At 53.1% G+C, this 24659-nt stretch overlaps 1 protein-coding gene across 7 annotated transcripts; it reads left to right on the top strand.

Annotated features, from left to right (window-relative positions):
- The first annotated feature begins 3395 nt into the window (after positions 1-3395).
- On the top strand, positions 3396-23888 carry CSK (C-terminal Src kinase). 7 transcript variants are annotated; one of them, XM_078592584.1, is made up of 13 exons: positions 3396-3539; positions 5987-6115; positions 13174-13344; positions 13914-14266; positions 15094-15313; positions 16093-16189; positions 16594-16659; positions 16958-17060; positions 18386-18470; positions 20352-20425; positions 20904-21099; positions 23068-23154; positions 23662-23888. In XM_078592584.1, exons 2-13 carry the CDS (start codon positions 6074-6076, stop codon positions 23848-23850), a joined length of 1683 nt encoding a protein of 560 aa, XP_078448710.1. In that variant the 5' UTR covers positions 3396-3539; positions 5987-6073; the 3' UTR covers positions 23851-23888. The 7 variants fall into 7 exon arrangements, with proteins under 7 accessions (XP_078448710.1, XP_078448711.1, XP_078448712.1 ...); XM_078592585.1 differs by having other exon boundaries at positions 3400-3539; positions 13174-13329; XM_078592586.1 differs by having other exon boundaries at positions 3403-3539; positions 13914-14035.
- Positions 23889-24659: the final 771 nt, after the last annotated feature.

Genomic DNA, 24659 nt, shown 5'->3' with positions numbered 1-24659 from the left:
CTCACAAACTGCAGCAGCATCAGCAGCGTGCTCAGTTTTCCGTGTAGCATAATGATTGCGTTGAATTGAAAGGGCGGAAGAAGAAGTACTTGAGACATTTAATAATAATGACGATGATGATGCATACAGCGACACTGAAAAGGTAGAGCATTGACGAATACAGAAGAGTAACGAGGGTTAATACACAATTACGCCGACATTTTACAACTGTTCTCTTATCCGTGTAACTCGTTCACCAGAATAAACCTTGAATCCTCGAACATATACGTATACAAACAAACTCGTTGCATCTCCGACCAGCACCACCGAGCCAGTGAGCTTGAACACGTATGCCAGGCTCTCAGGAGGAATGCATATTCTGACCGCACAATCCACAAAGCTGCATCCCCAACCATGGGTAGAGAACCATCTGAGGACCCAATCAAAACCATCACCTTACCATACATAGCAGGGGTCACCAAAAGGATTGCCAAAATCTTGAACAAACACAAGTTCCAAGTTCGGTTCAAAACAGTACACAAAATCCGTGATTTGACCCCATCGGTGAAGGATGCGATTCTGGACATGCAATGTCCTTGTGTCTATAATCCGAGTTGTGTCTGCGGCAGCAGTTACATTGGTGAAACGAAGCGACGCGTCTCAGACCGGGTTCGCGAACACAAAGCGGATTTGAAACACTGCAGAACCAACTCATCGGCGGTGGCGGATCATTGTTTCAACGCTGTGAGCACACGTGACATTGTTTTCTCCGAGACCAAGGTGCTCTGCAAACCCTCGGGCCACCATCAGAGATTTGTTCACGAAGCCATCCAGATATACAAACACAGACACAACTTTAATCGAGAAGATGGATTCAGATTGAGAAATCATTAGAAGGATTGTGTTTGAACTGCTGTGATTTTCACTCGCCCACCCGTGTGTATTGTTGTCCAATTACTAATTAAAATCCATTTACTTTCTAATTCCTCCAGCTCCACCCGTCCCTCCACTTCACAAACCCCCTCCTCTCCCCTGTGAACTCCGACAGCCAAACCCCCCCCCCCCTCCCGTGCCTATATAAAGCCACAACAGCAGATCATTTTTCTCACCTGAAGACGGCCGCTTGTGTTGCGACCGAAACGTCGTGTTTCCTTTTATTATTTTTTCTACCCACGTGACTACCGAAATAACCCGAGAGTATGGATGCCTGCAGTCACGAAAGCTTCAAATCAAGATTACACAAACTCGACATACACATTGCCGTGGCATTTTGCTCCGTAAAACAATCGCTGAACAGGGGGGTTACGAGGAGCGCGTGGACAGTGACAGTTGTCTGTTGTTTACCGCCGCAGAGCGCCAACGGTCTATCTCCTCGTGGCAGTGACACTACTTACTAATACATAAGTACTAATACATAATTACTAATACATAATTACTAACACATAATTACTAATACATAATTACTAATACATAATTACTAATACATAATTACTAATACACAATTACTAATACACAATTACTAATACATAATTACTAATACATAATTACTAATACATAATTACTAATACATAATTACTAATACATAATTACTAATAAGTGGTAACAACTCACACCCCCCTGTATCTCGGTCGGCCGCGTGCATTTGAGACTCCGTATTCACACTCTCTCCCCATGTCGCCACTCGAACGTTGCCGTTGAAATCAATAAAAGTCATAGATTCGGATGAAATCGATACGAGAGTCACGTTATCTCTCTGTCGGCTGCGCCTGTAAAGTGGCACGGACATTGCAACTTGTTGTTTCACCACCGAGAGGTGGGGGGAGGGGGGTGGGAAGGGAATTAAAATTTGCTGAGTCCGTAGAATTTATTTTCCTCGATGGTTTTTGTGGTTCGAGTCCCGATCCCGTTTCAATTGGGTGGCGGTGGGAAATAATTTGTCAGCAAAAAAAATGCCTTGCACTTAACAAACTCGCTGCACTCCTCTGTAGTTGACATTCTCACCCGGCCCAATTGTGGCCCATGGCATCGGCAAACGGCGCAAAACGACAAGGGCCCCCGGAGTGTCTCAAGTTGCCTCGAATTAAATGGACAAAAAACGTGATATTTATTCACCAAATATCAGCTAAAATTAACATGTAACGCGAGTGAATCTCTCTCTCTCTCTCCGGTCTACATCTCTCGTATGAATCTCGCTACGCCTCTGTTCGCTTGGCTACATCTTCTCCCTCGTCTCACGACACCCCCCCCCCTGCACCTCTCTTTGCTCATCCTCCCCACATCTCCGAGTCGTCGTTTCTTTTGGCTTAGATCGTGGAGGTCCCGCCAAACCAAACTACTTCGAATTGGCCGAGGAAGGCCTACTTGATATACAATCACGACGACACCTCCGTCTCATGTCCGTTGTAATCATTCGTGGTTCAAAAACGTGAAATGCAAAAACAATGTCCCTATGAACCTCGAGCTGAATGCGTGCCACGTATCGCAGCCCGCATCTTCTGTGGCCTGCCGGGGCTTTCCTGGACACCCGTCAACCCCTTATCGCTGAGGCAATGCTGCTTTACCTGTTCCTTATCAATCTCACATCGCCCGCTCGCGAACTTTAATCAAGAACGCAAGCGTAACTACAGGGGCGCGCTGTGCAGTTGGGTTGATGCCACAAAACGCCACGGCCTTCCACTGCGATCCGGCATTCGCTCCTTGCACTGAACCTTCTCGAGCAACAGCAGCAGCTGTTCCCTGCACCTTCAAAGGCAAATATCCCCCGTATAGCCTCAACAGACTGTTGGGGCAAGTGCTGTTAGCGAGTAGCAACGATGAAGGCCGGCACGGCGCACGAGGGGATGGGGGTTGCCAGAACCACGCCGCCTTTGTTTCACCAAGCCCTTGGTTACCGGTTTCAGGGCTGAGTCGACCTAGGGGAGGCCCACGCCAGATTCAAATATCACTCGCCACTGATGTTTGTATAAATATGTCTGCAGCCGCCACACCACATCCAGTCGACGTCTCTCGCTCTCTGGGCCCTGGTTATTAGTCACCCTGCCACCGCCACGAATTTAGTAGCGACACGGAAATTGTGACATTGATCCGTGTTAATGCAGTGTGCACACACACACACGCAGGCACTCGGTGGGTGCTCTTCACAGTGGAGGTGTACACGTGTAAGACAGAGTGCACGGCGAAAGGCAAGTGAGTTGCTCATGTGAGGACCTCGTGTTTGCAGGCCTATGGTTCCACACCCCTCCCACCAATCCCCCCCCCTCCCACCTCAAATGTTCACGTAAACCGAGCTCCTTCCGTTCTGAACGCAATCCACCAACCCCTGTATACTTTCCCTCGCGGGCCCGAAATAACTTGAGGTGCGGGGGGGGGAGGCGACAATTGGATTTAAAGCGACTCCAAACTCCAGCCTCGACGCGAGAGATCCGATGAGGGAGAGTGCGGAGAGACAAAGGCGGCCGGAGAGACGGAGTAGGCGGGGGAGAGAATGAGAGGCGCAGAGGGATGTCGGGACGTGTGATGATTTAAGCAACGGGGAGTGGCTCGAAGCGTCCCTACGAGAGGTGAGGCGAGATGGGCGTTGTTGTGGTTGCAGTGGTTGTCCGTGTGAGAGATTGAGCACGTGACCGTGTCTGTATGTGTGTCTGTATGTGGGGGGGGAGCGGTGGTGGAGCGGTTAGCGCGCTGCGCTATGAACCCGGCGATCCGGGTTCGATTCCCGCTCACGGCCAACACCAGTGTGACGATTATCTGAACCGGTCCTGGGCCTCCCCTAGGTCGACTCGGCCTCAAATGAGTACCTGCTGCGGTGTGTAAACATCGCCGCTAGGGAGACAAAGGCGGTCGGACGTGGTGTTGGCCACCCACCCCCTCGTGTGCCGTGCCGGCCTTTATAGGTGCTCGCTAACAGCACTTGCCCCTACAGTCTGTTAAGGCTCCACGGGTGCATCTTTGTCTTGTCTGTGACTGCGTGAGTACAGTACACTGCAGTGTGTGCATGTGTGCTCTTGAATACGACTGCGTGATGGTCTCTACGCCTAACTGATTACCACTGCATGATTGTAACTACGAGTGTGTGTGTGATAGTGTGACTGTGTGCGACCGTGATTATGGGTGTGTGCTCGTGTGTGTGTGTGCGCAGTGTCTAGCAATTGCCCCTGTAAAGCTAAACGAGTGATATTTGCGTGTCGTTTACCGGAACCAGCAGCTACCTGGGTTTGGATCCCAGCAAAAGCTACCCCATCAGTGGCAAACTTAATCAGAGCTTCATGTGCTGGGCCCCTCCCCTGGGTTGACTCGGCCTTAAGTGTGTTCCTGGCAAACATCGGTCCTGGATCCTGGTGACACAATGCCCTCGTGCGCGTGCCACGGTGATCTTGACACGCCTGCCCATTGCCTCCTCACAGTCGTGTGTTTAGCTTGTTGGAATGCCGTGATTTGTAACGTGATTTGTAACGCATCTGGAATCATCTTCCTCCTGGCTTTTGTTTATTTTGTGCATGCAGCACTACTGGTTTTAAATTCCTAACCCTGCCCTGCATGGTGAGGAAGCTATTTCAGCTATGACTTACGTCTGTAAGAAGTGAGGAGCGGTGGCGCAGCGATTAGCGCGTTGCTTTGTCTGAAACATCAGTGGCGAGTGATGTCTTGTAACTAATCGCTGGACTCTCTTAAATAATACAATAAGCGAAAATGAAATTCGCCTCCTCCTTCGCATGTATCTGTCCCTCCACGTAATGCATCAGTACAACCATCAAACTATGATGTTTGCACATCCCACCAACCGCACGGACTTTGGCAACCAGCACGGACCAGATTATATGTTGACGACACTCGGAAACGTGAATCCGGATCACATTTTTGCCTGCCGATCTAGATTCCACTCTGGCAAACATTGGCCTGGAAGTTAAATGGGCCGACGTATTTGAAAAGCGTTGTGTCTTTTTTTTGTAAGGCAAGGCCCAAGGAACGCTTCATATTTCGCTCGTCAATGATTTTTCCCGTAGCTCAGAAATTGGATCGCCGGGTTCGTAGCGTAATGCGCAAACCACTTCGCCACCTTTACCCACCGACATACGCTCACAACGCCTTCACGCGCGCTCACGCACACACGAACCCACCCATTCTCTTCCACAGTGTCTCGCACACAAACACGCTCGCACACGTACTCTCTGAAACACGTGGACACTCGTGGTGTTGTCCTTGATATTGCACACTTCGTGAGGAAGTCCACAGTTGTAGTCATATGCACAGACGCGCCACCCCGCCGTAGGAACGTGGAATTTCCAACACTGTCTCAGGATTGTAAACGAGAATTAAACACCATCCCCATTGCTCATTTGAGCAAGAATTGCCCTTGGCTTTCACCGAGGACACAACACCATTCAGAGTGGCTTGGTAGCAGAGTCCTCGGTAGGTTGTGAGTGGCCGGCAGGTATCTGTGAATTGATGATCATCAGCAGGGTGACAACTTTTGTAACGCGGCGAGACCACATTGAGACAGACGTCCCTTGCCAGAGGGCAAGCAAAGTGAGCTGCGACGTTAAATCAATACGGTCATAAAATCTCATACAAGATTAGGGCAATACGTAAACATCGGTACGTGAACACTGGTGACCGCACATCGCCCGTTGAGGATAAGTGAATTAAACATTGAATCGCATTGGCGGATTAAAAGTTGCGCACTGTAATATGAACGGCCTTGTGCAGCACACGCCGTTCCAATGAGTGAATGAGTGGATGATGATGATGATGATGGCCAGTGGTCGAGACTAAAGGCGGAGCGGCAGCCCAAGGAGGAGGGGGGGGAAGACGACCCACGAGGGACACCCACTGCGGATGTGTGGATTGTGGCATGGCGACGCCGTGAGAGATGGCGCCGGTTGGGGGAGCCCTTCATCCAGCGGTGGAGAGATGACGGCCTCTTGATGACGACGACGATGATGCATTTCACGCATCCGTCTCGAGTGACTTAGCGATCCCCTGGCCTCTGTGCTCATTTGTTTTGCAGATACAGGCCGGAAGGGTGAACCCGAGCACCCAACTCACGTGACCTGCCTTGACCTCACCTGACCCGAGCCGGTTCGCCGCCGCCGCCATGGCTAAACCCGGAGCCGTCAGCTCAATCAGGAAGGACGAGGTGAGGAGGAGGAGGAGGAGCAGGAGGACGAGGACGAGGAGGACACGGGGACTGGCAGCGGGAGAAGCGGGGCGGGGAGGAGGTCTGTGATGAGGATGGGGATAGTCACGGCTTCCGGAGTAAACAGGGTTCACCACCTACTGTGAAGGAGGACCATTGCCCGAAACGTCGCCTATTGAAATCTTTATTTTGTTGAATATTTCAGGGCAGAGCTATTGACGCACGTGCTTAGCCTTTGGTATTTGTGAGGAAGGGTGGCTGAGTTAAAGGGTGGCGGTGGGGGAGAGTGCCACTCCCCACACCCTCATGGCAAACCTTTTGGCGTCCTCTGTCCTAACTCTGTTTGAGACTAAGCTCTAGAGAAAGCTGTCTCTGGTGTGGGCCAATCAGTTTCAAAGACAATGCATCATCATATACTACCAGAGCGTGTCTTTTGCTTGTATGGTCAACACGAGTCTATGTGGTTAATGCAGATACGATTCCTTGCAAGAGGTTTCTGTTGTGGTGTTTAATTGCCAGAAAGGGTAAAATTTATTCTAATATTTGATACTGGCAAGGGAGGTCCCATGATGTAAACCATCCCGTGAGCGGGATCAGTCGGTGAGACCAGACCGTGCCCGCTCTATCGTAAGCTGGAGAACTTCCGACGACGACGACCCATGCGAATAATTGTCCGTACTCTGGCCCGCGGATTTGCTTTGCGATCGCGCAGCAACAGGAGCGCGAACCTGGCAGTAGGAAGAACGGAGGCGATGGCGACGCTTCGGGTCGTGGACAATTACAATTGTTCTATTTCACGAGGTGACGGCGCGAGAGAGCCAGCAACGTCACCCTGTCCGCGATGGCGTCCTGCAGCCACCTCGAGGGGCTGCCTATGATTGTGGGGGGCAGGTGCAGTGCCGGATGATCCTCGTAGCATGAGTTGCTACAAATGCTACGGGCCCCGCACTTTCAAGGACCCCGCGCTAAATGCTTTCAAGCTATCAATTCCGGTTCAGTGATTCTGCACTTGCTCTATTACTATAGTACTATACCGCCTTCAACTTTTATGAACGATGGGGTGTTTAAGGTTAGCGATTTGGCGTATTATCTGGCTGTATAGCAAATGAAAAAAATGTTTTTTTAATATTTACGTGTTTCTTTTATTTGCGTCCCCTTTATAACATCATATGCTGCAGCCCCGCACTAGCTTAATCCGGCACTGGGCAGGTGAACGTCACTGATGGGGGGGGGGGTCAATGCTATGTGAGGGGTAGCAGGGCGCACGTCAATGATGGAAGGGGGCATTGCTATGTGGGGGGGGGCGGGGGGCACGTGAATGATGGGAAGTGGGGGGAGGGGTCATTGGTATGCATTTGAATCGATTCTCTCCACAGAGAGGGCCAGATGCAAATTGAGACCGACATCTCAGTGTGGGTGTCTACGCGTGTGCCACGTGCTGACGGCGCTAGTTACCTGGTTAGTTACCTCGCTAGTTACCTCGCTAGTTACCTCGCTAGTTACCTCGGGACGTGTTTAACAATCATCGGGCGCGTGCAGCGAGGAACGGCGCTCGATTTGCATTTGAACGGGGGGGGAGGAGGGGGAGGAGGAGGAGGGGGAGGAGGAGGAGGGGGAGGAGGAGGAGGAGGGGGAGGAGGGGGAGGAGGAGGGGGAGGAGGAGGAGGGGGGGGAGGAGGAGGGGGAGGAGGAGGGGAAGGAGGAGTGAATTGTTAGACGCGGACAGAGGGAGCGTGCCGATGGGTGGTCGCGAGGACTGGACTTGGGGAACCCTGCGCCACATCGGCCGATAGCGCCCAGGTGCACGCAGGTGAGACCACGTGATCGCGGCTAAAGGTGCAGAGGGGCGCGTTTCTGCTCGACGGGGATGAAAGGGGGTGTGGATAGGAAGCTGTATATCTCAGTGGGCCTTACCTGGTCACATGAAACGTAGTTTTGTTTGGTTTAGAGGCTGGGGTTCGGTTTTGACGGTGGGCGCGGGGCGGTGGGGTATGGAACGCATCCGAGAGCACCTCCAGCGGGGAGACGGAGCGATGAGATCAGCTGGTGCGTGTCGGTGCCAGGTGGATTAGTATTACATCCCAAACTCGCGAGGGGTGGCGGCGGTGGCGGATCCGGAAGGCATTCATCCAACAGTGGAATCCGAGACGGGGGGGAGGAGTGGAGGATGGTTACGTTGAGGCTGTGGGCAGCTCGTTCAGGTGTGAGGCGTGGACACAGATTGTGGTGAGCACGCGGTGACACCCACATCTTTATTTAACCCTCCAAGCGAAAAGATCATTAAGGGACAAAGGTCTCACGGCCGGTTTGCATAAAGCAACTTCATCGTCCACCTGCAGTGGGTGTAGGCGATGGAGGTGAAAGACCACGAGGAAATCGTGCAATTGTCTTACGCAACCGCTCGCTGCCCATCGCGGGGGAATGTGAATCACGTACAACAGGCAAATGCGCAGCCCTGCAACTGCTGGCTCACGCTACTGCTGGCAGAAGGCCCTACTACTGCACTCAAGGGAGTTTTAAAGAAATCCTGCTGAAAGATATGTTTACCGACGCTTGGCTTAACACGCCGTGGCCAGACGTCTCGTAAGGTGTGCGAGTGCCCACGCTTTACCCCACCACACGTGACCTGTCCTTCGCCATACTGCGGTGAACATATTGACACTGCCGGGTGGACAGAGGCGGGGGTGTGGCAGGATGAGGGGGGGGGGGTTAAGTGGCGCCCCGGGAGAAGGAACCGGATCGGCGACCTCTGGATTGCAAGTTCAGCATTCCGTCAAACACTCGAACGTTCTTTTTGGTGCCAAACGTTTGTGAAGGAAAAAAAACACAAATTACTTACCACCCTTTCATCAATCCACCACTTTTGATATGAGCAAAAAAAAATGTACGTGTTTAGTAAATCAGTAACGAACAGCTGATGATTGCGATTAAGATAATGAGGAAGGACAGATTGAGGAACACATGGAGCACAGATTGAGGCTGTCCGGACAAGTTGACTCGGGTAGAACGCGTCATGGCTACAAGGGGCGATGGCCGCCAAAGGTGGGAGGGAACGTGGCCCAGAGGCCGTCCACCGGGGGGGATGGAGGGAGATTCCCTCCTGGACATCTGCGACCTCCTGGACATCTGCGACTTACTGGACATCTGTGAACACAGAGCTTCATAGCTCATTGGATTCCTTCCAGGAAAAATGAAGATTCTGGGATACAACTCGGCCCGTGTCCAGTAGGCAGAGATTGTGACGTCACGGGGAGACCTCCCGTCACCCAGCAGTGGCTAGAGCATGGCTGACGACGAAGACGACGATTATCATGATGAGTAGCACTCCAGCAGAATCCACGGCGATAGGCCCGCACACAGCTGCAGTCGCCTGCACCTGCACGGCTGCCGGCTTAAATAAAGACGGCTTCATCACCCGGTGTCGTAAGAGACAGGGAACGCGTGGGTGCGGGAGGCGGAGGGGTGAGGAGGAGGAGGAGGGAGTGATGGGGGTGAGGAGGGAGTAGGGGGAGGGTGAGGTAACTCTACTTCCTGGTTCTCTACTCGACTCACCTGTTCTGCTTGTGTCGCGCTGTGCAAGTAAATCGCGTGAACGCGGTAAGATCGACCTCATCTACTCACCTGCTCACCCTCTCACCTTTTATTCTGTCTGCCTTCTCACCTGCCTCATCCATCTCATCTACCTAGCTAGCTACCTTCTCACCTGTCTACCTTCTCACCTGTTCACTGCAACCTGCTCACCCACTCGTCCACTTACGCACTCGAATACGAACCTCTCACCTGTTGACTCTCTCCAGCTCACTCTTCTCTCACCTCGCTTACCACCTCACCTGCGCTCACTCTCGCCCGCTCACCTGGCTAGCAGCCTGGGAGTCGGGAGGTGGTGTGTGTCTAACACGGGCCCGTGAGTACTGCTCTCTCATTTACGTATCGGCCGTTTCATAGTTGATGATTGGCTGTCGTATTGTTCACCTGGCATAGCAAGCCGATGATTGGCGCGTGTGTGTGGAGACAAAGGCGGCCGGGCATGGTACTGGCCACACCTCCCCCCTCGCGTGCCGTGTTGACCTTTACAGCTGCTACTCGCGAACAGCACTTGCCCCCACGAGTCTGTCAAGGCTATCGGGTGCGCTTTTACCTGTGCGGTCTGCAAGCGCCGGCTTCCCGAATTCCTGCTTGTACAGTGCCTCCAGGCATGCGGTAACCAGAGCGGGATCGAGCCTCCTCGAGGTCAACTCGGCCAAAAAAGGAAGTACAGTGCAGTCGTTGGAGAAAGACAAAGTCGGCCGGGCGCACATCGTGTGTTTCGTGATTTCCGGACTTAATAGGTGCTCGCTAACAGCACTTGCCCCCGACAAATCAGACGGCGAAATGGGACTTTTGTTTGCGGTAATAATCCGTCTTGCGCTGAACAACACTGGGGGGTGACCACGACCAGAAGCCAGGGGTGAAGGTACCTGCCATGGGGAGCGGTGGTGCAGCGGTTAGCGCACTGCGCTTGAGGACCGCGCCACCCGATTTCGATTCCCGCTCACGGGCAACCACCACCAGTGACGATTACCTGAGCCAGTCCCGAGCCCTCCGACTAGGTCGACTCAGACGTTATAAATGAGTACTCGGGGCGACGTGTTAAAACATCGCCACTCGGGAGACAAAGGCGGCAGGGCGCAGTGCTGACCACCACCACCACCACCTCCTTAAAGGCTATACGGGGCACATTTGTCTTTGTGGTGTAGCCAGCCAAAGTGGCATCACTGGGCAGGGGGCGAGAGGCGTTCAATAGCGAAGTTCAGTTCCACATTTTGTTGAAGTTATTTTTTTGTTGTTTTTAGGAGCTGAAGTTGGCCGGAAATGTTGCTAAAATTACCCCTCCGGTTTAACCAGGAATGCAACCCCGCCGCACGGGCTCTCGATACAGTGCACGATGACTGCGACTCTGAAACGTTGCTAAGCCATGATCCGGTGAATGTGGTGCAAAGTCCAATGTCTCGGTGCGGAGTCACCCTGTGGTGATCGTTTCATCTGCCCCGCCGAAAGTTGATGCCCTGTCGTAGCACGTGGTTGTTCACGTGCGGTGCAGGGTCGACTTACTGGACCTCTGTACGCGTTTTAAAATTATAATAATGACATCCCTTTGTAAAGTCTACTGCTGCTTGAAGGCCTCCCTCACGCCTCGCCGGTCATACGGATGGGGTGACCGTACTTCACCACGCTGGGCGCGTGCGTGTTTAGTGAAAGGGGTGCTTAGTGAAAGGGGTGCTTGGAGGGAAGTCGTGGTGGTGAAAACCGCTTCAGATTCCACTCGCCAGGCACTAGAACTCGGGTCTCCTGGGTACATAGTGCGGTACGCCCCCACCGCCCACCTGGTAAAGCCCCTGTTAATGATACACGTGACCTTGTTATCATTAACGTGGGTGCTGAGCTGGGTCATTTATGACCTCTTAACTCCACAAGGGATCTGTGAAACTTCCAACCCGTCACGATGTTGCCTTGCGCGAGAGGAGATGGCCGTGGAGCAAGATGTGTTTTGTTTAACCAAAGTGAGAGTCCTCTAGAGACCAGGGCGAGCCTTGTGTGCGAGACTGGCCTGGGGCATGATTCGTCTGCTGCACGTAAGGGATGGATGACTGCACAGAGCCAATTCAGTCATTTTGTAGTTTGGCAAATTTGGATACGTGCTGCATCCACGTAGACATACGAACGTGTACAATACGAATATGTACAAGTCTGTTCGTCTATTGGCCTTGGAGACGGCTGTTTACTTTGTGGCAAGCACACTCTGGACTGGTTTTTGGGCAGGTTTTTGGGCAGGTTTTTGACCGGTCCAGAGTTCACTCGCTTAAACCAATGCGAGCGGATGATACGGGTCCCGACTAAAGTAAATACGTGTTCGTATGTGGAGACGCGGACCGGAATTCTGCGAATGTATGCTCACGGCAGGTTGGTCTGCACACAGGGGATTGACGTGTTTTTACATTGGCCAAACCGTCAAACCGACCATCATCACCACCGTCATCGCCATCTTCACCATCACCATCGTCACTCCAGTGTGCAGAAAATTAGCGGCGCCACCGTGTCGGAGCGCCAACAGTCGTCCTACGGATGAACCACTCCCCAGGATAGGAATGTGGAATTTCCAAACACTGGGCCGCCGATGGTGAAGATCACTGCCAGGTGACACTTTGCGTTTTGGCTGTAATATGTTAGAAAGTTGACATTTGCGAGTCAGTATACCCGTGCCAGTGAGTGTGTGTGTGTGTCCACTAAAGTTGAAGTGCGTTTCCACGTTTTTCGGGAGCTCAAAACGAGCGTGGTGGTGGTGCTCATCTCCCATTGGCAAGGACCATCCTTCCTCGTAGGACAACAGTGTGGAGCCTCGCGATATTCCGCATGGGAGGCGAGATATCGATACTCGATGATCATCAAATTTTTTGAAGAATATTTTGTTTAGCAAAGGTGAGAACTCGAGAGATCAGGATGCATCTCAATCGCAAGGGTGACTTGGTTCACAAAGCTGATGACGATGGTGGTGGTGGGACATGCGTTTAAATGCCAGATCATAATCGTGAGACTCGATCAGATTGAGTTTCGACACTCAAGTGAGGCTTTCTTGGCCACAGCTAAATTATAGAGGATGATGCTGCTGTGTAACAGTTATCACGCCGCGCGAATTGCAATGCTGATGTTTCCAGTTCGGTGCCATCTCCCGGCACTACAGTTGAAACGACGATGCAAGTTTCTTGAAACCCCCCCCCCCCCCACCGCCACCCCTGCCCTACCGCAGCTTCCATGCACCCAGTAGGATAGATGGGTGGGAGAAGGCGTGGGGGTACGTCCCACCTCGTCGAGACGTCTGACCCGCGTGGAAGAGTAAGACTAAGAAAGCACCACGCCTTGAAGCGGCTGTCTGGAGCGTCCTCCAGTGAAGGCCCTTCCGCCCGCAGTGGCGCGAGCGAGCAAATCTCAGCGCCGCGCGCCTTTACTCTTCACCATCACGACTCTGCTCAACACGTTGTACTAACAAAGACGTGGTGGCGGCGCGCGTCCGTGTCCCGCAGGCTGTCCCCGCGGCCACCCAGGCGTCCACGAAGGCCAACAGTCACGGCTGGGAGCCCGGGTCGGTGTGCGTGGCGTGCTTCAGCTTCAACGGGGAGAAGAAGAAGGACCTGCCCTTCGCGAAGGGCGACCGCCTCACCATCGTGCGCCCCTCCAACGTGAGGCCCTCCAACGTAGGCGTGGCCGCCGCAGAGACGCGCGTTGCGGTGCTGTCCCCTCGCGCGTCCGCGCTTTCTTCGGGTGCTCCACGTGAATTTGGTGGGGCCTCTAGCGGATCCTCTGAATGCTGTGCCCCGTCGCGTGTTGTCGGTTTTGGTTGCGTTCGACTTCGAGCTGTACGTGTGGAAAGGTGATGATGATGGTCACAGTAATTGTATTATTGTAATGATATTGACGACAATCACAACATTGATGGCATTGGTGCCAATGATGAGGATTATCGCGATGGTAGTAAACGCGAGTGTAAATGAAGATAGCGAAGACGATGGTGTGAAGGTGTCGATGATGACAGTCGTAATTAACGGTGATATATATGGCGATGACGTTGTTTAATCGGTGATGACGACACATTCTTCTATGAATACTCAGTTTTTTTAAATTTAGGATGAATATTCGAGTATGAATATTACCCGATTTATAGATGACGAGGACGATGATGACGACACCTCTGACTGTCTCCCTCCTCCCGGGTCCCCCCCCCCCCCCCGGTGCCTCCTCCCCCCCCCCCCCCCCCCCCCCACAGAGTAAGCAGTGGTTTCTTGCGAAGGACGCAACCGGGCGTGAAGGCCTCATCCCCATCACCTACATGCAGCAGCAAACGAGGGGGGGCGCCCACCCGACCGGCGATAAGATGAACTCCATGCCGTGCGTGCACCCCGCCCCCCTCCCGCACTCCTTCCTGCATCACCCCCTCTTCCGTGCACCCTCCAATTCCGGCTGCACCCCCCCGCTCCTCCTCTCTGAGACCCCCCACCCCTGCGCTGCCGAGGTCGCTGCTGGGCGTGAAGGCCTCCCCACCTCCTCCTCCTCCTCCTCGCATCCGCAGCAGCCGAAGGGGGTCGGCCCCCCACCCAGGGAGAAGATGGACTCCATGCTGTGCGTGCACACTGCACCCCCCTCGCACCTCCACGTAGCCCCCCCCCCCTCCTCAAAGACCTCCCTGCACCCCCCACCACTCCTTCCTGCACCCTGCTTTACTGCTCCCTGTACCGTGCGTGTTTGTCCTACATTGTTGGCACGCCGGGGAATCTTGGTGATGGCCTGTGCCACTCACCGTGGTTAGTGAGCCCAGAGTAAAACCACCACCCTAAATTGGCACCGAATACGCCCCCGATGTGGGATACGTGTGCACGCGTTCATGCACGTGCACACATGCCTGTGCGTGCACACGCGTTCCTGCATGTTAACAATGCGCGCGTCAGTCAGCACCCCGGACTCCCTTGCAAATGAGACGTTCCATCTCGAGGCACATTCCAGGTGACATTCTATGATAATTTAGACGTATTTTTCGTGACCTGGGTTCAGGTTTCTAAAAGCGCTCTGACCAATTCTAGATTTGAAGCTTTCGTGACTGCAAGGATTCATATTCTTAGGTTTTTTCGTAAAGTCACGTAGGTTAAAAAAATGTATTAATAAAAGTAAAATAAAAAATACATTTTATTTTTTATTTTACTTTTATTAATTTCAATTTTTTACCTACGTGACTTTACCGAAAAAACCTAAGAATACGCTCTGACCAAACTCAACTACTTCTTTATTTCTTCGGGCAAGGCCCACTGAGCTGTATACAGCTCTGACATGAACGACGACGATGATGATGATAATGAAAAAAACACATCTGGGTCTGTCCCGTACCCTCTGTGCCCCCCTCCCCTCGGCGTGCCCCCCCCCCCCCCACTCCCTTCCCCCACCGCCATCCCCAGTTGGTTCCACGGGAAGATCTCGCGGGAGGAGGCGGAGCAGCTGCTGATGCCGCGCTCGGACGGCCTCTTCCTGGTGCGGGAGTCCACCAACTACCCGGGCGACTACACGCTGTGCGTGAGCTGCGGCAGCCGCGTCGAGCACTACCACGTGGCCTGCCATCACGGGCAGTTCTCCGTGGATCCCGGCGTTGACTTCGAAAGCCTGCCCAAGCTCATAGACGTAGGCCCCCTCCCCACTCACCCACATACCCACTTGCAAACCTAATGACTTGCCTACCTGCCTACCAACCTACATGTATACATACACACTTGCATGCCTAAAGACTTACCTACCTGTCTGCCTAAGTACTTACCTACAATGGACACATACCTACCTGCATACCTTCTGCTTTACCTGCCTCTCCACCTATACACCGACCAATATGCATGCCTGCAGACTCGTCCACCTGCCTGCATATCCAAATTTCTATGAGCGTACATATCTGGCTCCCTACTTCCCTACATAACCTGTCTGACCGTCTGCCTGCCTAGCAACCTCCCTCCTGACTTGTCTACTTGCGTATCAACCTCTCGGGTCCTAATAATTTACCTGGCAGCCTGGCCAAGCACGTGGAAAATCCCTGACCCATTACCTACCTCGCTCATAAAATAAATACCCCCTTGCCTGCCTAGCCGGTTCGGCAAACAGCCGGTGGGCGCAGATCAGCTGTGCCTGAGGAAAAGTGTGTGTGTCCATGCGTGTTGGGAGTGGTGGCGCAGTGATTGGCACCCTGCGCTATTGAACTCGGCGGCCGGAGTTTGATTGCTGCTCAAAGCCAGGTCAACTTTAGCCAGGGCAACTTAGATTTAAATTTGTAGCTGGTCGTGTGGTTTGTAAACATCAGCAATGGGTAGACAAAGGTGGCCGGACATGGTGCTGGCCACCCACCCAGCACTTGCCCCAACGGTCTGTTGAAGGCTACCTGGGGGATCTTTGTCTTCGTTGTGTCCGTGCGCTAGTACTACTGGACCGACGCCAACGGGCTGTGTACGCGCCTCACCTACCCGCGCCTCACCAGCACGGCGCTGGCGATGAAGGAGCAGGAGTTCTTGAACTGTGAGTGTCACTCCAACTCCTCCTGCAAGCTCCCTCGCCCACGAACTCACTCGCATGCTCACTCATGAACTATGAAACTTGGACACTCTCACACGCGCTCATTCGCTGTCTAATTGACCCACCCATGTATGTACTGCATGTTGAACTTCTTTCGCACCGTACGTAGCCAATCGGAGGTGAGCAGGAATCACTATCTGCTTCGCTCACATACTTGTGCCTGCGTGCGTGTCTCTGTGTGCCAAGGTGCCTCAAAGCGCACCTGGCCTGGCACAGGTGCCGTGGTGACGTCACCATCACTTAGTGGTAAATGTTGGTATTGGTGTGTCTTTGGTGTTTGCTAACGGCACTTGCCCCAAACGCCTGTCTTGACTATACAGGGCGTCTTTGTATTTGCTTGTGCGCAGGTGGCCGGGTCATAAATATGAACGAACTGAAGCTCGGCGAGGTGATTGGGAGTGGCGAGTTTGGAGGTGAGTGAAGGTCACCCGGAGCCGGGAGTCGTCACAGCCTCTATTGGGGTTTGTGGCGAGGGGGTGCCGGCTGCTGCATAGGGGCAGGGGTGGTGGGTGGGGGGTAATCTTCAGTTGCACCTGAACCGGTCCTGGGCCTCTCCTAGGTCGACTAGGCCTCAATTGAGTACCTAGTCTGATGTGTAAAAACATTGTGGCCGGGCGTGGTGCTGGCCTTCATAGGTGCTACTCGCTAACAGCACTTGCCCCAACAGAGGCTGTTAAGGCTACACGGGGGATCTTTGTCTTTGTCCCATAGACGTGTACCTGGGCCAGTACAACGGCACTGCCGTCGCCGTCAAGTCCCTCCACATGGAATCGTCGACGTTGCAGGAGTTCATGTCCGAGATCACCATAATGACGTGAGTTCATGTCCGAGATCACCATCATGACGTGAGTTCATGTCTGAGATCACCATCACGACGTCAGTTCATGTCCGAGATCACCATCATGACGTGAGTTCATGTCCGAGATCACCATCATGACGTGAGTTCATGTGCAAGATCACCATCATGACGTGAGTTCATGTCTGAGATCACCATCACGACGTGAGTTCGCGTCTGAGATCACCATCATGACGTGAGTTCATGTCCGAGATCACCATCATGACGTGAGTTCATGTGCGAGATCACCATCACGACGTGAGTTCATGTCCGAGATCACCATCATGACGTGAGTTCATGTCCGAGATCACCATCATGACGTGAGTTCATGTGCAAGATGACCATCATGACATGAGTTCATGTCTGAGATCACCATCACGACGTGAGTTCACGTCTAAAATCACCATCATGACGTGAGTTCATGTCCGAGATCACCATCATGAAGTGAGTTCATGTGCGAGATCACCATCACGACGTGAGTTCATGTCCGAGATCACCATCATGACGTGAGTTCATGTCCGAGATCACCATCATGACGTGAGTTCATGTCCGAGATCACCATCATGACGTGAGTTCATGTCCGAGATCACCATCATGACGTGAGTTCATGTCCGAGATCACCATCATGAAGTGAGTTCATGTCGGAGATAACCATCATGACGTGAGTTCATGTCTGAGATCACCATCATGACGTGAGTTCATGTCCGAGATCACCATCGTGACGAGGGAGAACCCGACAAAAACCCTGACCCCAAAACCTAATTCTAGCCCCTAGCACAACTCCTAACCCTGACACAACTCCTAACCCTGACAACCCCTAATACAATCCCTAACCCTAATACAATCCCTAACCCTAATTCAAACCCTAACCCTAATACAAACCCTAACCCCAAACCCTAACACAACCCTTAAACCCAAAGCCTAACCCCTAACCCAAACACAACCTCGAACCCTAACACAACCCCAAGCACAACCCACAACCCCAACACAATCCATAACCACAAAGCCTGCCCCAATATCTTACCATGGTTTAGAAACATCTTATCGACTCTAAAACTGCTATCCACTCATCCTCGATGGCCTGCCTTTTGCTGTGACTTATAGCCATTGCCTGAAACGTCGCACACTATTAGACTTTTTAAGGCCACAGTGTTGTTGACGAATGTGTTGAGTTTTTTACTTGTTATTCGTGCTGTATCCGTCACCAATGCTATCACTGACCCTAACGTTATCCTTAAGTCTACGACCCTACCTCCTAACCCTATCCCCGGACCACGTCCCTTCGCTCTAACCAAACCCACCAGGAAGCTCCGCCACCGCCACTTGGTGAATCTGCTGGGCGCGGCGATGGGCGAGGTCCTCTACATCGTCACCGAGTACATGGCCAAGGTGAGGGCCGCGGGGAGGCCACGGGGAGGCCACGGGGAGGCCACGGGGAGGCCCACGGGGAGGCCACGGCTACGATGATGCTAACGAGATGGCAGCATCACAGAGTTCGGAGGCGAAGCGGTGGTAGAGAGGTCGCCCGGCTCTACTCACCCAAAATACCACCCCCCCCCTGCCCGTGTGCTTGGCGACTCCACCTCGAGCCGCCGGGTTCGCAGTGCAGCGTGCTAACAGCTCCACTACCGCTCCCTGCACCCATCACTCCTGCTCACGGCACAACGAAGACAAAGAGGCTGAGTTGACCTTGAGGAGGCCTAGGACCGGTTTAGATAATCGTCCCTGGTTTTGAACGCGAGTGGGAATCGAACCCGGATTGCACACGCACACACACGTGTGTAACGCACGTTTTTATTTTTCAGAACTGCCATTGCAGCGATATTATTATGCGAAACGCCACAATAGTCAATGGTGGGGGTTTTTTTTGTGTGTGCGTGAAGTCGCGGCTGAGCGTTCCATCGACTCCCCACACTGGAAGATCCGGTTTGATCACAGACGGGTGGCTGGAATCTGGAATGCACAAACCCCGGGGGGGGGGGGGGTCTTCACCAGTGCCGACTCGACACTCCGGCGTGGCCTCTTCCATTTTTTTCTCTCTCTGTCCTTTTGTTGGTTGCATCACGTGGGTGCGAAACGTAGCAAAAAGAAAAGAGATCTGTTCCACTTCGTTCTGGCAAACGCCGCCTCGGTCCGCACGGAGCGGCTGCCCTCATCGTCCTCCTGGCACGGCAGGCAAACAACTTCGCTTAATAATCCACAACAGAGATGTCTGTGGGTTAGATCGCGTAAATATAAATGCATTGTTAAGCCCACCACCACCCGACACAGGCAACTAGTAAGGTTTGTCCCGTAAACAGAACGTCCCAATTTGTTACTAGTACAGCACGCCGGTGTGTTGGAGAGTAAACCCACTATAACATTGACACTTTTTCGTAAATACATTTACAATACAAATTCGCTGTGTCGGGTGGTGGCGGGTCTAACGGCACATTTATATTTACGCAATCTAACCAACAAACCTCTTGTGGATATTGCTCGCGAAAGCCTCCGTGTTAAACTGACTCCTCCGGCCCACGGGACGTAATCTAATGGCGAGATTAAAGAATAGATCGTAGGCAATTCATGCGGATATTTCACACAGACGCGTGGTGTCACCTTGCTTGAAGGGCCGCCGCACAAAAACCTGTGTGGGCACACAATGCGGGTCCGTGTGAAAGGAACTCAGCAAAGGCGACGATTTTACCATCTGATTTTGTCCATCGTGCATTCCGCTCCAGCTGCCCCCTACCCCCCCCCATGACTTGGATTGAGCCATGGCGTATTTGCCGCTCCTGGTTTCGATCCCGGCACGCCTTCCCGGTTGACACCGCGGGTGTACAAACCATGAGCTACGCGCCGTCCACTTCAGAGAGAACTTTATGGATCCTGCGATGTCATTCGAAGAAAGAGTTGGACATTGTGTGCCGGTGCCCTGGTCCAAACTAGAACAATAGAACGAGTTACTCGCGTGGAAAAAAAACCTATCAGGTCCCTTCTGAAAGAGAGTCTTGACTCGGGGTGAAACCTTCTCGGCTCATATAAAAAAGCTGCATTACCCATCGCTTAGCGGTCTCATTTTTATATTTTGACCACCCCCCCACCACCCCAACCCACCAACTACTCGAGACAGCTTGTGTGTCATCAAGTAAAGATTAGCCCCCCCCCCCTCCTCCTCCGACGCTACGTGGCTGGTTTGAAAATTAAAACGGGATTTCTTGGAAGTTTCGGCTTCGTCTGTGAGCAGAGGGAGTTTGCGTCTGAGCCGTCACCTGCCCCCTCCCCTCACAGGGCAGCCTCATCAACTACCTGAGGTCACGGGGTCGCGCGGGGATTACCAAAGTGGAGCAGATCACGTTTGCCCTGTGAGTCCTGATACATCATCGTCATTGTCGTCGTCATCAGCATCGCTCGTAACCATATTGATTCTTAATCATCACTAGCACTGCCCTCGTATTTGCACGGGTGATGTTACCACGCAGATGTGCGTGGTGACGTCACGACTATGCACTTGCCTGCGCATCAGCCAGCAAAACTTTTTTGTATAATATAGTATGATCATCATCAATTCAATGGAGGTCTCATTGCTCACTTGGCCCAACAGTCTGAGCATACTTACGGATGTATGCACGTTGCTGTGTGACGACATGTGTGTGTATACATGTGCGTGCACGTGTCTGTGCGTTTGTGTGCGTGCGCACATCCCAGTGTGGGCGCGTGTGTGCTTGTGCTTATGTATAACTGCACGTGCGAGCTCGTGCACGTACACGTGTGTGTGCATGTGCGTGCTCGATTGCACGTGTTGACGTGTGCGTGCGTGTGTGCGTGCGTGCGTGTGAGCAGTCACGTGTGCGAGGGAATGGACTACCTGGAGGAGCAGAACTTCGTGCACCGCGACCTGGCGGCCCGTAACGTCCTCATCTCGGAGGACATGACCGCCAAGGTGGCCGACTTCGGCCTGGCGGGGGAGCGGGGCAAGGGCATCATGACCAAGAAGCTGCCTGTCAAGTGGACGTCGCCGGAGGCGCTGCGCAAGCACGTGGGTCGCCCGCCGCCGCCGCCGCCATGGCACCTCTTGCTTGCCCGCGCGCTCACTCGCTCGCTGTCTCGACGACTGTCTCCCTCGCCGTCTCCCTCGCCGTCTCGATCTTTCGCTCGTGATGTAGCCGGGACTCGCGGCCCAGTCACGTGGGCAGCGTCTTTAGCCGCGTGTGTTGGGGGCAGCATCGGGGGGAGCGAGCAAGCCGTGACAAGGGTGTACATGGATGGTCATTGAAAGGAGGGCCAGATTGATATGGGCAGTGGATTCAGCACATCAAACAGACCCGAGCATTAAGTCTAACCTAAATGGCCGACAAGACACTAGCCATGATTCTAACCACATCAGCCAATCGGACCCCAGCTTTAGTCTGAGCCCTAGCGCTAACCCCAGCCGTGGCACTTAACCCTTCCCCATTTTTAATTGCCTTAGTAACGTTTCATCTTCACGGTGCCGGCGTAATTACGTCCGTGAAGAGGCCTCCAGTTGCGCCACAATGAACACCGGACGACGTTTTTTTAAGAGCTACAGATTGTTCGAGTCAAAGGTCAAAGTGTCTCCCTGTTCAGTTGGGCCACCGGGTGCCACTTGGCTCATCTCCAATCATGGCCCCGAACCAGCGGTGGGAAATTCCACATTCTTATGGCAGGCTCCAGTACAAATGACAGTCTGAGGAAGTACGCACCCCGATAGGTCATCTTGATAAGGAAGAGAGTTGATGTCACCCCTGCCCCGACTGCCAGGGGCGCTTTAAACTCTTCCCGTCCGTACTGCCGGTCGCGTAAGCGCCCGTCGCCCTCTGCTGGTCGCTCGCATCGGCAGTGCGAGCGCCGGCAGCGTGGAGCGGAGGAGGTTCGTCCTCTCGCTCGCTGCACTCACTTCCTGCTACATACACGCATGGCCCCACGGCGCACATGGTGCAGAGTGTATCGTGACGTGTACGGGACGCCGTGTGTAAGCGATGTATATGGTGAATCGTGCAGTCTCCAACTATTATTCACTCAATCTCTTGGGCCTCTCTCTCGCTCTGCTATGTTTCATCGCACACGGAGGAGAACCATCGCCCCCCCCCCCCCCCAAAACGTCACCTGTTAAATTCGTTCCCCTTTTCGAGGCAGTGCCATTTGAAGGAAGTGTTGAAATGTCGTTGAAAGTCAGGCGTTATTTATTAAACGTGGCTTGCTACTGTACTCACATGGCCCCTTCATGGCACGTGGGCCTTCGTGTTTCCAGGAATCGCTGACACGTCGTGCTCCGAGTGTTCGCATCTTGAGATTGGCTCACGATGAGCTCTGGGTGGTTCCTGGCGGTCGTCTCAGATCAGCCGTGGCGAGGGAGGGCCTTGAGAGTTGTTAGTCTGTTTAACACGTGGTAGCAGGCTTTCGCGACCAATATTATTCATAATCAACATTTTTGGGTTTAGATCGCGTTATTTATAAATGTGTCGTAACCCTCCACCACCCGACACGGCCAATCAGTAAAAAAGTGTCACGTTGACAAAAGACAAATAGTTCACTGCTTTAGCCCACCGGTGTGTTGAAGCGTGATACCACAACATTTACAATTTGAGTACGACGTTTCTCTGGTAATTGCATCCAGCATCATCGGGCAATTCGCCAGAATGGTGAGGCTCTGCTCTGGCTCCCGGTCTTAAATAGAGCAGCAGCAGGGTGACGTCATCATTAACTCCCCACCACCGAAGCCAGAGTACCCAAGTCTCGCATAAACCAAATTAACACGCGCATTTGAGTTGGCTCATGTTTGAGCCGGATTGATTGGGGTGAACGATTATTGAGTTTCTTTCACGCTACTTATTATCGAGGGACTTGGGATGCTCTGCATGAGCAACATACCAAAGCAAATTGTCTTGTATTGTATGATCAAGTACACGTGACGGTGGGTTTTTTTTTTCTTCAAAGGAAATTGCAAACGATGATTACGATGATTCGCATTTGTGCGTGGATGCAGGAATTTTCCACCAAGTCAGACGTGTGGAGTTTTGGAATCCTCCTCTGGGAAATCTACTCCTTCGGCCGCGTGCCCTACCCCCGCGTGGTGAGCGAGCGGCAGGATATTCACTAGCGCCACCATCCCTCACCAACTCACCTACCACGCACACAGACCCTTGACTCGCACACAGACCCATAGACGCACGCAGAGACTCATAGACGGACACAGAGACCGATAGACTCGCACAGACCCATAGACGCACACAGAGACACACAGATGCACCCAGAGACCCACAGATGCACGCATATACCCATAAACACAGAGACCCATAAACTCATACAGACACCCATCGACTGGCACAGTGACCAATATCTCCCTGTCTACAAAACAGCAATTCCTCCAATTTCAGAACAGCGTCTTAAGATGCAGTCACGTTTAGCCACACCTCCGACTAGCACGGTTGGCTAGGTACGGTGGGAAAGAAGTTCTACATACAAACAGATGCGATGCAAACGCTGTGCTCTACGTTGCACCCTAACCTCGTGTTTCCTCGCCGATCCCCCTCCGCCCCCCCCCCTCCACCTCGTGACCTCTTGACCCCCGTCGCTGCAGCCCTTGAAGGACGTGGTGGAATACGTGGAGGATGGCTACCGCATGGACCCCCCTGAGCTGTGCCCCAGCACCGTGAGCAGCGCCATGAGCGCGTGCTGGCACGTGGAGCCAGCGTGTCGGCCCAGCTTCCGCGACCTGCGGCGAATCCTGCAGCAAGAGAAGATCCGCGACGACCTGCAGAAGTGCTGAGAGTAGCGCCCGCGGGGGGTTCCGAGTCCGTGGGGGTAAAGGGGTGGGGGGTGGCGGGGGGTTTAGATCCGGGTAGAGTTGCCACCTGTCCCGGTTTTCACAGAATCTGTCTTATTTTGAGGTAGTTGTTTTTGGGAACTCTGCGAGTCTTCCTGGGACGTTACTTAAAGATTGCGGTTATTATAATAATCATATGGCATTTGAGGCAATGCATTTGTGTGTAGTTTTCCCCTCTTCTGGCACTGTGAAATATTCGTATTGCCATGGTTTGTCTAGGTTTTTTTTTGTTCCTCCCCAGAGGGGGCAACCCTAGGTGGCAACCCTAGGTGGCGGGAGAGGTGGAGTGGCAGTGTGGCCATGGCGGGGGGAGGGGGGGGGCCATGAGGTTTTTCGGGTGCCCCCACCGTCGGACAGCTTCGTCCGTGACCCTGTGTGGCATCGCTCGCTTGACCATCGTCAGCAGCACACACGCGAGAGCCGCAGCACGAGCCAGGCCTTGGGTCGTGTCGGGGTTTTGCCGAGTTTCTGGAGCTGCAACAGATCCGTCCACACGTCGCGATTTCCTCTCAGCCCGAGCGATTTTTCGCCTGAGGTTGTCGCGCTGGTTTATCCAACGATTCACTCCAATCGCCGCCACCATCCCGTCGCGTCGGCGAGTACTCTCAAGTCTCGAGTGTGTATTTGTTGAAGCAGGGGGAGAGCTCGAGAGAGGGAGAGAGTCTTAATTTGCAAGAGTGGCCTGGGTAAGCAAAATCACAAAAGCTAAAACATAAACCAAAACTCGGTACAGCAATGAAGCAAATGGAAAA

Source organism: Lampetra planeri, chromosome 3, assembly GCF_965212315.1.
Source record: "Lampetra planeri chromosome 3, kcLamPlan1.2.h2, whole genome shotgun sequence".
In the NCBI taxonomy this organism is placed as follows: Eukaryota; Metazoa; Chordata; class Hyperoartia; order Petromyzontiformes; family Petromyzontidae; genus Lampetra; species Lampetra planeri.
This window is presented reverse-complemented; position numbering and strand designations above follow the sequence as displayed.